General features: G+C 29.4%; 1 protein-coding gene across 2 annotated transcripts in view; it reads left to right on the top strand.

Annotated features, from left to right (window-relative positions):
- LOC142333453 (protein drumstick-like) overlaps window positions 1-12,652 on the top strand; it is an 88,078-nt gene that overhangs the window by 47,583 nt on the left and 27,843 nt on the right. For both annotated transcript variants that reach the window (XR_012758608.1, XM_075380596.1), the window contains exon 2: window positions 5,556-5,999. Coding sequence is in view for 1 of the 2 variants with exons in the window: in XM_075380596.1 (XP_075236711.1) it covers window positions 5,785-5,999 (215 nt within the window). In the remaining variant the exon portion in view is untranslated. The remainder of the gene's footprint in view (window positions 1-5,555; window positions 6,000-12,652) is intronic.

The following is a 12,652-nucleotide window of genomic DNA, read 5'->3' on the forward strand; positions in this document are numbered from 1 at the left end:
TACTTAATGTTTAATCTGTTACGGGACAGTACCCTACAATAATAAATAAATTAATTCCTCACTTCAGGAAATAAAAACATGGAAACAATAGTAGAATTTAATTTACGCTAAGTAAAACTGTACTTAGCGTACATACAACTGTATGTATAGAACTGAAGATTAAAATAATTATAAGCCTTATATTGAAATTGTCAGTATAAAGTCCCTATGCATTATTTATACAGTGAAAATAAAAATAACTATTATTATTTTTGAATTAGTTTACTTTTTTCTTTTTCCTGTTTAGCTTCCAGTAATTACCTTTCAGATAATACTTCAGAGGATGAATGAGGATGATATGTATGAGTGTAAATGAAGTGTAGTCTTGTACGATCTCAGTTCGACCATTCCTGAAATGTGTGGTTAATTGATACCCAACCACCAAAGAACACCGGTATCCACGATCTAGTATTCAAATCCGTGTAAAAATAACTGACTTTACTAGGACTTGAACGCTGGAAAAAAACTAGCATCACTTGTCGCGGCTATGCCTATGCTATAGAGCTTCAAAAATTGTAAATGGTTTTTTCAGTTATTTTTTGGGCTGATGATCTCAGAACTTATCGGATATTCACAACTTACCGAATAGATTAAAATATTTAAAGGATGTGTTGCCAAAATTAAATTTTTAGTGAAATCAGGAGGATATTGAAGTTGTACAAGAATTTGTTTTTCCCTTGGCACAGCAAAGTCCAGCAGTTTCATTATTCCATTTTTTTTATATTGTAATGATTCATATTTTAATCATGTTTGAATTTTTTTCAAATTCAGATAGTCAATTTCAGTGTGATAACCAAAATCTGATTTGAAATCTAATATATTTCTAGAAGCTTGAACACGATTTTGACTTACTTAGCGTATACCTTGATATTCAAGAGTTTGAGAATTCTCTGGCGTACATTCACGTGGTCTACACGTAAATTCTTGTAGCCCTTAAAGTTCTTCTTCCTAATTATGACCTCGTTGACCTAGGGGTTGAGAAAATATTAATACTACATTGAAAGTAGAATCTATGCAAATTGTGTGTATTGTTTAACCTGATGGAACATTCAAGTTCAGGATATAAGAATTTAGAGAATACTACTTTGTTCGCGTGAAGTGAGTTCTAGTGGGTCGCCTCCAGATTAACTGGTGACATTAAATTTTAACACACATAATAACTTTCTTGAGAGTCAACATCAATGTCAAAATTCAGTATTCCTCAAATCATCAAAACTTTATAAATATATAAATTGTCGTCATTCTCTTTAATTTTATTATCAAAGGTAACTTTTTTTTGTGTACATTACGATAATAATCCAAATTGATCTTTCACAGACAATGACATTAAATTTAGTAAATCACATAGTCACGTCTGAAGAAGTCGATATTGATATAATCAGTGATCAATATAGAGCATGATAATCGATGTAGATAATATCTATCGGTATGGACAACGCATTGGTCTCTATATAACTGGATAGGGATCCCATATATTGGAAGTGGTAAAATTTGAAGCATAACTAGCGCCATTAAATGAGTGATACAACTAAATAAAATGAAACTGCGCATGCGCAGAGGTAAATGTAAGAGTAGGGTGATAAAACCACGTTTTAAACCGACGCAGTAGAAGTTTTCTGATTTTGTATTTTAAATAAAGCGACCTATTTTTCTTGCATTAAAAAAGAATTGACTGTGATTATGAATACTTGTAAATTTAAAATAAATTTGTGAGTAAAAATCATGCGGAAGTGTGTGTTTTGTAAAACAAAAGATACGAAATTCAACAATGTATCTTTCTTTAAGTAAGTACAACGTAAGATTTGAGGTTATAACAATGTAAGAATTGCAAAACCTGCGTAATCATTACAAATTCATAATAAGTTGTTTTTCATAAGTAATAAAAAAATATTGATTAAATATATAGCAGTTGTAAAACTAATGTCCAATTCGGTTATCTGACTTGAGTAAAATAAACATTCCTACCATCGCGATTATAGTCGCGCAAGCGTACTATGGTTTTATTCAGTTCCCTGACGCTCATTCTGCAGCGCTGGAGTATGCTTCAATATTGAACACTTAATTGTATTTTACGCCATAAGAATCCTCTATTCAGTTATATAGAGATCAGTGGGACAACGACATTAAATTGTGTAAAAGAAGTTCTAGGTTATTTATTGATAGGTTTTTTAAATTTATAGTTTATATAGTAGTGGACTGATGAGGTTCGAACTGCGGTAAATATTCCGGGTGTCATAAGAAAGTTATACTTAAAATTTCGTATTGACTGGTTCAGCAGTTTTCGTGATTATTGGAAACAAACGAAAATGATGTCTCTTTATATGGTAATGAGATGAGATTACATTTTGTTTCAATATTTTTTTGTTTATTTGGTTATAAGCCTTTAACTAATTTTATGATAATGTAGTAGGGCTACTTCAAAATATTTTGAAAATTCTATTTTACTCTTCTCCAGTCGTTCAGCCTATTTTTATTTATTTATTTTATTGTTCTTATTCACGTTATCATTTTCATAGGTTTCCACATTTCTATTCGATAATACTATTTGAACATTTTACTTGTTCTGACTCATTAATATTTTAGTATGTTTATAAATTTCTATTTGTTATTTCTTTATTTTTTCAATATTTCTATTCTGAGTATATTTTTTTGAATTTTTCATGTTAATAGCTAGTGTTGATTTTATAGATTGGAAGACGTTTTCATGATAAATTCTAGTCTAAAAACTATTTCTCCTACAAAATTAAGGCAATTTGTACAATAATAATACATTAATTATTTGTGACAATAGATTTTTCTACTTACACTCTATGTACTTGTCCTTCTATGGTTGGAAAAAACACCTCATGTAAAAGAAGCACGACAGATTTGCTTTCTTTGAAAATATTAGTGTTCTATTAAACAACCAGTTTCTATTGTGAAGGACAGAATAAAATTGTCATTTATAACACTAAATATCAATCTTATTTTAATAGGTTTGGCATGCCGATTTACAACAGCATGTTTGATTCAGTAGAAAAGACAACGAAGGAAACCACTTCATTCCTCATTTTTTTCTAGTAAGCCTGGCTTGGAATTATTATTATTGTTGAAAGTAGCTGTGGCCTTTACGATAGTAACTTGTATTGCCAATAAAGTTTTGGTTTGGGAATCTACCATTAATTTACATAAAGACCTTGTTTAGATTTTGTATATACACATTCATATTTACAGGCTATTACTTTCATAAATTATCTTAAATTTAGAGCGAAAGAAATATATTTCATTATATTTTACGTACATTGCCAATAAGAATAGTGTATAATAAGGAAAGGATAAGACGAATATTTATTAAATTCAACGGGAAAATAACTTGTCATTTTTACGGCGTTCATATGGTGATTAACTGTATCATTAAAAATGTATTTAAGGTTTATATATTTTTTTATTTTGTAACAGTAAATACTCTCCCTGTTACGTAACATTACCGAATGAGGAAAGGAGTATCTAATCTTTTGAATAACGAGTCAGTCTTTGTGCATGTGGCAGATCTCATTACTCGAAATGACACGAGAGGTGTGAAAGCAGCTATCAATGCCTGCAAGATGGCGTTGTGGTCGAAGCTGTCGCAGTAAACATGCTAGGTTATTGTTGACAAGTGCGGTTTATTCAACCATCGTGTAGTTTTTATATTCTCAATTTGTATTCCTCAAATTTTGTCTGAACTGGTTTCTGATAGCCTCCTGCCGAGTAATGTGTCTTTCAAAACAGTTTGTGTTTTAAAACCGTTACTGTCTTTTGAAAAATTATAATTTATAATCTAATACTAAAACTATAGAAACAATTTAAAATATATTTATATATTGGAATAAAGAAGTACAAATATTGTTGTTGTTTTTTTAGTAACTATTATTTTTCTTACGTGAAGCAAATAATAAATCGAATGTCTAATTATTTAACATTTTTTTTACAAAATGGACGATTTTATTTTTATCTCTACCCCATAATATCCATAATTTAGATTTATTTAAAATTATATCATATCATAATCTTTGTAAAAAACCTTTTTAAAAAGTCTGTGGAAAAGCAAATTAATACTAACTCTCTAGTTATAGATTTAAATAACTTGATGCGAATCGGTGTTACTACATTTCGATTACAGTCACAAATATCTCAAGATGTTTACTTTTCAAAATACATCCTATCTGTAAGAAATACTACTCCTGTAATACTGCAACTTTATATGAATTAATTAACCACAGAAGCTTACAGAGAAGATTATACGTGGGAATTTATGGAAATGGAATTTTGGAGCGTATGAAAAATAGCATGTCTGACCGGGATACTAACCCGGGATTTCCGGATTAAAGGTTAATAAACGTAAACATTAAGATTTATTTTTTTATTATACCGTTTTGGATACAAAACGTGCTCTTTTATGTTCATAACCCTCAGTTATTTTGATTGACATAAGCGGCAAGAATTTGATAAGAATTATCAGAAGGCCCGATGTCCTTCCTGAAACGAACGACATGAATTTGTTATCAATGAATCACTCATTAACTATTTAATATGTTTAATGATACTTAACTCTGAGCTGTTAATTATTCTTTAGTAAATACAAAGAAAGAAATATGGTTAATGGTTATTAAAATAAATCTGTAAAATGAAATTCTCAAGGAAATATGTATATAAACAACAAAATATAAAAAGCATCTGTGTTAATAAAATAAAAATTATACAGTATTTTTTTAAAAGCAATCCCAGTCGAAAGTGGAAAGATAAATTGCAACAAACTGAACTAACTCTGCCCACCATAACCTAAATACTTTTACATATTGTTGGATAAGATGAAAATTTGTGTTTTAAAAGACAGATATAGGATGAATCTTAAGTTATATAGATATACCCTCTCATAAAATGTAAAGAAGGGAAAACCGTATAATATTATCAAGATAGAAAACTTATACATAAATATTTTTAAAATAAAATTTCCACCTATCTAATTCATGCTTATTGTGAGATTTTTATTCTCTCTCAAACTAATTTTAAATCCAGCTTCTGGGCAATATTGGGTTACTGTCGATTTGTATAATAAACCAAAAGCTCCTCTTTTTCTAGGTCTAATATTTTTTTGTTCAGGCTTTTATAAATAAAAATCAATCTAAGTATGTACTCTCTTTCAATGGATTTACTATTGTTTAACCTTTCTGATAACAGAGACTAATTTCCTAGAAATAGCAACGATATCTGATATCTGATATCTGAAATAGAAAATATCTGATCCTTCTTCTCTCTTATTCCAAAGCAAATCATACGTAACTCTTTCAAAATTGTGAAAGTCATTATTATTGTTTTTGGTAGTATGAAAATAGATATTAACGTCATTCATGTGTCAGGCGTACAGTAATAACAGCAAGAATTGACGAAAAATTAAGCAATAGGATCTAAATTTTATATAAATGATATAAAATAAAAAATCAAACAGTTTTATTCTTTTTTCAAAAGACTAATCAACGTTTTTTCCTTTGTTTCAGGTGATCGAAAGTGAATTCGTTGGAAACACGTTTTTGTGATTCTATTAGTTTTATTGTGTTTAAAATGTTACTATATACAATACAAAACGAGACATTAATGTAACAAATCTTTTTTTGTAGTGTCGTTGTTATTATAAAACTTAATTAAATATAGAGTTTTATTATATTTTAATTGTACTTAACGTGACAGACAAAATAGTGTACAAAGTGGGGTTCTTTTGAAAGCAAGATGTTTGCGATTATGCAAGTAGAGACGGAGGATAGGAGGGAGTTTCGTCGCAAGATGCGAGCCAAATGCGAATTTATCTGTAAATACTGCCAACGTCGGTTCACAAAGCCTTACAATTTAATGATTCATGAACGCACTCACAAGGACGACGTGACGTTCACATGCGAGATCTGTGGCAAGGCCTTCAAGCGCCAGGACAATTTTAAACAACACAGGTAAGCAGAAATTATACGTTTACATAAAACAAAATATGAAAAAAAGAAAACAATACGGGCATAAAGCTATCATTACTTTATATATACATATATATATATATATATATATATATATATATATATATTGCCTGATTTTCTATTAGTTCGTGTGATAATAGGTTATTATAAATAAACTGCAGATATATACTTATACATAATTTTTTCTATCAGTCTACTAAAGATTTACTTGTTTTAAGATACCAGTAATTGGAATGAGTTTCATCTAGTTCCTTGTCAGTCTTTATGAGTCAAGGTTAGCATATAATTTAAGATACAGGTATAGAAGGTAGCCTACATACGAAAACTCAGCTTATACAAACATAATAAGATAAAAAAACAATGTACTATATAATATAAAACAAGCTATTAGAATTATTAATTTAAGAATGTAGAAAAAATAAGTTTTTTTTTTTTAATATGTTTAAATCGATAAACAATGTAGTTATTTATTAAAAAATCAAAAACAATTGAGTTATTTATGAATAAGTAACTCAAAACTATCAATTTTATACATAAATTAAATTAAATAAAACCTCGACAATTTCAAAAAAAAAATTCAATTGTTAAGTATAATACAGAAATTATGACTGCTCTTTTTTGAATGTTATCTGAATATAGTAGGTAGAAATTTAACCTCTTTTTCCTTCTTCATAGAATTTAGTATAAATTAGACATCAAAAAAGTTTTATCCTCTCCCTAGAATTAATATGAAATCTTATGAAAATATATAACAATGAATTTTTTTATTCAGAGAAAAATAACACTGATAGACAAGAAAAAAAATGTTTAATGTTCCTCTAAGTGTGATACCAATTCTTGAATTGCTTTTCTGCGTACATTACAGATCTGTAAATACAATTTTTCTATCACCTTTAGTTTTAAATAAATTAAGCTTCAAAAAAAATTAAGGGAAAACATAATTAAAATCTGTAAAATTTATAATTTTGCATGGCCATACCTGTGCTAGAATGACTTCGCTGATACTTTTCTTTTACAAATAGCCCGAATTAATGTCCAATCGGGTTACATCACGAATTAATGTCCAATAGTAATCGGGTTGTATGTTAGTATTCCATTTCCCTTTATAGCCGCTTACCATCACCAAAATGTCTTGGTGGAAACGTTCACCGTGTTCGTATCTTACGTTTCCGAGGTTATCCTGGAAAAAATCCAGATGTGAGTGGAGGAAATGTATTTTCAAAGACATATTACATCCCGTAGTTCTGTATGAAGTAAGAAATTGATTAACAATATCGTGGTAATTGTCGGATTTTTGTTTGCCGAGAAAATTTTTGCAAACGTCTTTAAATGAAGTCCAAGTTGCACTTTCTACATTATTTAACAATGACTTAAATACATCATTTTTGACCAACTCTCTTATTTGAGGACCCAAAAAATATTCCTTCTTTAATTTTTCCTTCACTTACATTCGGAAATTTCTGCCTGATGTGCAAAAATCTGGGAATATCCTTCTTCATTGCTTTTACAAAATTTTTCATTAGAGCTAGCTTGATATGGAGAGGGGATAAAAATACTTTTTTGGATTCAATTAAGGGCTCATGAATAATATTTTTCCCAACTTGAGTTAAGTTGTTTCTTTTCTTCCACTCTTTGGTTACATAATGTTTATCCCAAGCTTGGCTGACCCATTTGCAAAGAAAACACATGTACTTAGTATTGGCTAACGGCAAGCCTAATAAAATAGCTATAACTTTCAAATCACCGCATACGCCCCGGCTATGTTTTTTATCATTTATTTTTTCAAGAAGTTCTTTCATTACATCGTTTGTCTCTTTCAAATGAATACCATAAGCGATTGGTATCGAGTGATATTTGTTACCGTTGTATAGTAGAACCACTTTTAAGCTATATTTGAACGAATCTATGAAAAGGCATCAGTCCTCAGGTTTATGAACTTGTCCTAAGTGCAACATAAGCTCATCAATATTTGCGCAATAGACCAAGTTATTTTCATCAATTAAAGTACTGAGAAAGTTCTTTTTGTCGGCTTTGAAAGCCCGAAATTTTTACATTTTTTTGAAGTAATTTCCAACCTTGCAGTCTTGATCCTAACAGTTCAGCTTAATTTTTTAATCTTTGATGTGGCTTATTGTAAGATAATTCAAATCAAAATCATTGTTGTCTTCTTCAGTACTGCCTGGCTCTTCATCGCTGCTTTCGAAAAATACATTCACAGGTGGTTCAGGAACTGGAGTAATTTCACTGTGAGGTACAGGCCTGATTGCAGATTGCAATGAATCTGTAGATTGCAGATTCCTTCCTTCCTTTTATTTTACAGTATGTTTAGATTTTTTAGAAATTCCAGACACACTTGTTAAACAAAGGTAACAATCGGTTAAATGATCCTTTGGTTCACGCCAAACAATAGGTACACCAAATGGCAAAGCCTTCCGTGTACCTTTCAGCCATCCTCTTAAATATACAAAACTATTAATGCATATTATATGAGGAGCCCACGTCTTACCTGATTTTTTCCAATTTTACACAGAAAGTACAAATAATACGCTTTTTTAATTATAGGTGTAATGATTTTTCTATCTGATTTTACGGTAAACTCACCACACACATAACAAAAGGCATCCACATCATTTACACAATTTCGAGGCATTATGACACTGCACTGTTAACAAACTTAGACAACAATAAGACTGAACAAAATTAATTCATTCCTAAATTCACTGGTTAATACAAAAACACAGCTGTGTTTTCAGCTACATGTTTTGACCTGCACAGACATGATTAATCTTGTCCATGAAGACTCACTCTTCAGTATTAGATATGATGTCGTAATATGTGACTATGATATGATTTAATTCTTTGTCTATTATTGTTATACAATAATATTAAGCTTTGTTTTGCTTACAAATTATATTAACAAAGTTAAACAATAAAAAAAGAGCAAACAAAATATAATATAGGAGCTTAAATGCTAACTAAACGTTGAAATATGAAAAAAATCCTTTAATCAAAATTTAATGATTTTTCAAAAATGTAGGTGGTTGAAGTATTCTGAGTTCATATTCGTTTTTAGCATCAAGAAGCAGATTAAAATCATGTATTGCATGTTAGGAAACAAAAATTATGTTTATCAGTGATAACCAATGAAAATTAATGTGAAATTTTAATTTTATTTAATTCGTCAACGAAATTTCTGTTAAATGATTTTCAGTATTAAAAGCTTAAAGTAAAGTAGTCATAAATTTAATTTTTATTTGTTTTTTAATTGATGTATTTGTGTTCAACTCCAATGACCGAATTAATTAAACTGATTAGGTGTAATTCTGATAAATTTTAGGCCAGATTATCTTGCCGTAACTGGGCAAATAGCCTATTAATGCAGTATAATTTAAATAAAAGAGATTTATTTATGAACGCAAAAATTTTTTACTTAGAAAACTAATGTTTTTATTTTTTTTGGTAAAAAATAAACCAGGATATATGGATAGTTTACTAAGAATTTCCTTTTACTCAGTTATAAGCCTAACCTTCATAAATACTAATTTCATAGTAAGTTCAAAATGAAAAATAATTCATACGATTATGTAAAAAAAAGAATACAAAACAAAAAGCTGATAACAGAGTTGTAGAACTTTCCCATCACTCGAATTTTTCTGATACTTTACTTACACACAACTTAATTAAAAATATTTATCATTTTATTTAAATACTGTGTAATATTTTTTGTTTATTTAATTCAGCGATTCTAACTAAAGCGCCCGCGCATACCGTGTTTAATTCGCGCGGATGTAGCGGTACTAGCGACCAATACATTTTTAAACTTTAAATATTATTCATTTTTCTAATTATACCCCTCACCTGTGACGTTACAACCATAGCAGACGTCTCAGGAATGTTCTACCTTTCTCTCTTTTTCTGTTTGGCCTCCGGAACCACCGTTTTCTGATACCTATCAGAGGATGATATGTATAAATATAAATGAAATATAGTCTGTACAGTATCAGGTCGACCGTTTCTGAGAGGTGTAGGTAATTGAAATCTAATCACCAAAGAATACCGGTTCTACGATATAGTATTCAAAAATGATCGACCTGAGACTGTACAATACTACATTTCATTTACATTCATCCTCATTCATCCTCTGAAGTAATACCTTGCGGTGGTTCCGGAGACTAAACAGAAAAAGTGAGAAGACTAGAGCGGCTGTACGCCAGTGTTACACTAGCGCTCCTTGTAGTGAGAAGGGGTACTAATGACGCACTCGTCATTTCAAATCATTTGTTTAACACTTCATTTTCGAAGTCGAAGGTTCTGAACTTCAAGTCGTAGTCAAAGTTAGTTATTTTTATACGGATCTGAATACTAGACAGTAGACATCTCTGTTCTTTGGTGGTTCGGGTTCAACTATGCACATAACTCAGGAATGGTCGGCCTGATTCTGTACAAGACTACATGTCATTTACATGTCATACATACCATTCTCATCTCATTGGGCCATAATTGGCCATGGGAGGGGAATGCTTATTGTTCATTTGTAACATATTAGAAAAAAAAATTCTAAACGTTATAGATAATCAGTTTTTTAAATCTGTTCTTTAACAAATAAACATACATATATATCTACACCTACAGTCTATGTTACTTGTGTAAACGTCAGGCAGCAAACCTCGGGATAACTCAACTATAAGCGCTCGGAAATAATCCGAGGAATTAGAATAAAAGCTCTCGGTAATTACCCCCATATAATGCGCCTGCTTCTATATTGTTTAATTACAGATATGTTTTTCTATGAAAATTCCAATCTTTACAGAAGTCGATTGCGGAAAATCTAAGTGATTTTATATGTTTTGATAAAATTGATAGAAAAAGACAATGTGCCATAAGTAATTATTTTTCTTAGTGTTCCGTCATCAGAACTATGACAAACATCTTTGTCTAAATGATTAATAGATGATTAGACGATATACGTGATGTAGCGTAACTCGCCCATCTTTATGTCTTTTAATGTGATGATTAGAATAAATTTTAAACTCGCTAAGTTTTTTAGTGATTTTTATGCCCTTTTACGAAGAATTTGTCATAATTTACTTTTTTCTTTCAAATTTTTATAATGATTGAGATTTGATGGAAACATATTGAAAAAATTATTAAGTTAAAAGTAAAACTTTAATAAGTTAAAATTAATTTTATTATATTCTAAATTTACATTTCATATAAATTTTTTGTCAGTCTGTGAGAATAATATCTTTATATTAATCTGGAATAAATGAGGTTTTATTTAGTTAATGTATGTATTTAACATTTCAGCAGGCTTTTGTAAACTTAATAAGCGTATTATTATCATCAAAATAGTGAAAAATGTTTGAATAAAATTGGTGTGGAAATGTTTTGTTTTTTAATTACAAAGCGAAAGAATAGTTTCTTTGTTTTAGCGAAAAACTTGGTTCTGATTTCTGCTGCATTTGCAAATTTAATAACTTGGGACATAATTTATGGAAAAATATTGGTGGTTTGATATCGTCTTGCCTGGAAAAATAAAAAAATGCCCTAGAACTATATTTCTTGCAATTTCCTAAAGAAAATTGTTAACTCTTAAAACAATTGAAAATAACTTTCTTAAATTTCCGATAAAATATTTATTGTAAAAAATATGATAGAAAAATTATTTTTTTGAAAGTTGATGTAAATAAATTTAGCTAAAAACAAATAAGTTCTAAATAATTAAAACAAAGTAATTTAAATGTAGCAGAAAAATTTTATAATTTTAAACCAAAGATTTTTTTATCGTGTATTAGTTTTACCTAAAATTATAACTTTTTATTTTTTTAGGCTAACTTTACTTTTACTAAAAATTTTTTAGGTCAAAAATATGCCGTATGATCAATTTCGTTCCTACCCAATCACTTTACCTACCATTGGTGCGACAATCTGAATAAATTCTTTGCTAGCTGTAACTCGAAGACAGACCTTTTCGGATCCATTTTTATATTAATCTTCTTAATTTTTTTAATCAGAGGAATGTGCTTGCAATGTTTTATAGGAACCTCCTGCAACACTCTGTATACAAAAGAACTGGAAAATACTAGTAAACTTAATGATTTTTCTGACGGATGAAAAAAATAACTTTATTAAATTATGGTAATTGCATTAGAGCTGATACCCTTTTATTAGCAAAAATATAAAGTTTTATTTCAAGTTTTAAGTTATTAAAATGTATATGAGCATAAAATATAATGTACGGTTGTGACAGCAGCGATTTGCACACGGACTGAGCAAAGAAGTACTATGTAACCTATAGGGTGCGTAATGCCATGTTTTAGTGAATTGCTGTGACAATAGTACGAACGGTTAAATTTATTACATAAGGAATTAACTGTGAAAAATTTACCGTGTATAATATTGCTGTGTTGTGAAAATAGCATTCCACAAATAAGCCATAAAATATAGACTACACATTAGGAAACTTTAACGGGATCGATTTAACTCTTAAAGGTATACCTAGAGTTAATACTTCACTATAAACGTCCACAACGTCGTAAAGTATCCAGAAGGTTGCATGCTTTTAACTCTTTATTTTTATGGTAGTAAATTTAATTTTTACACTCTTATAATGTCGTAAAAATAAAATAAGTAAA

Source organism: Lycorma delicatula, chromosome 1 (genome assembly GCF_047948215.1).
Source record: "Lycorma delicatula isolate Av1 chromosome 1, ASM4794821v1, whole genome shotgun sequence".
NCBI classification, from domain to species: Eukaryota; Metazoa; Arthropoda; class Insecta; order Hemiptera; family Fulgoridae; genus Lycorma; species Lycorma delicatula.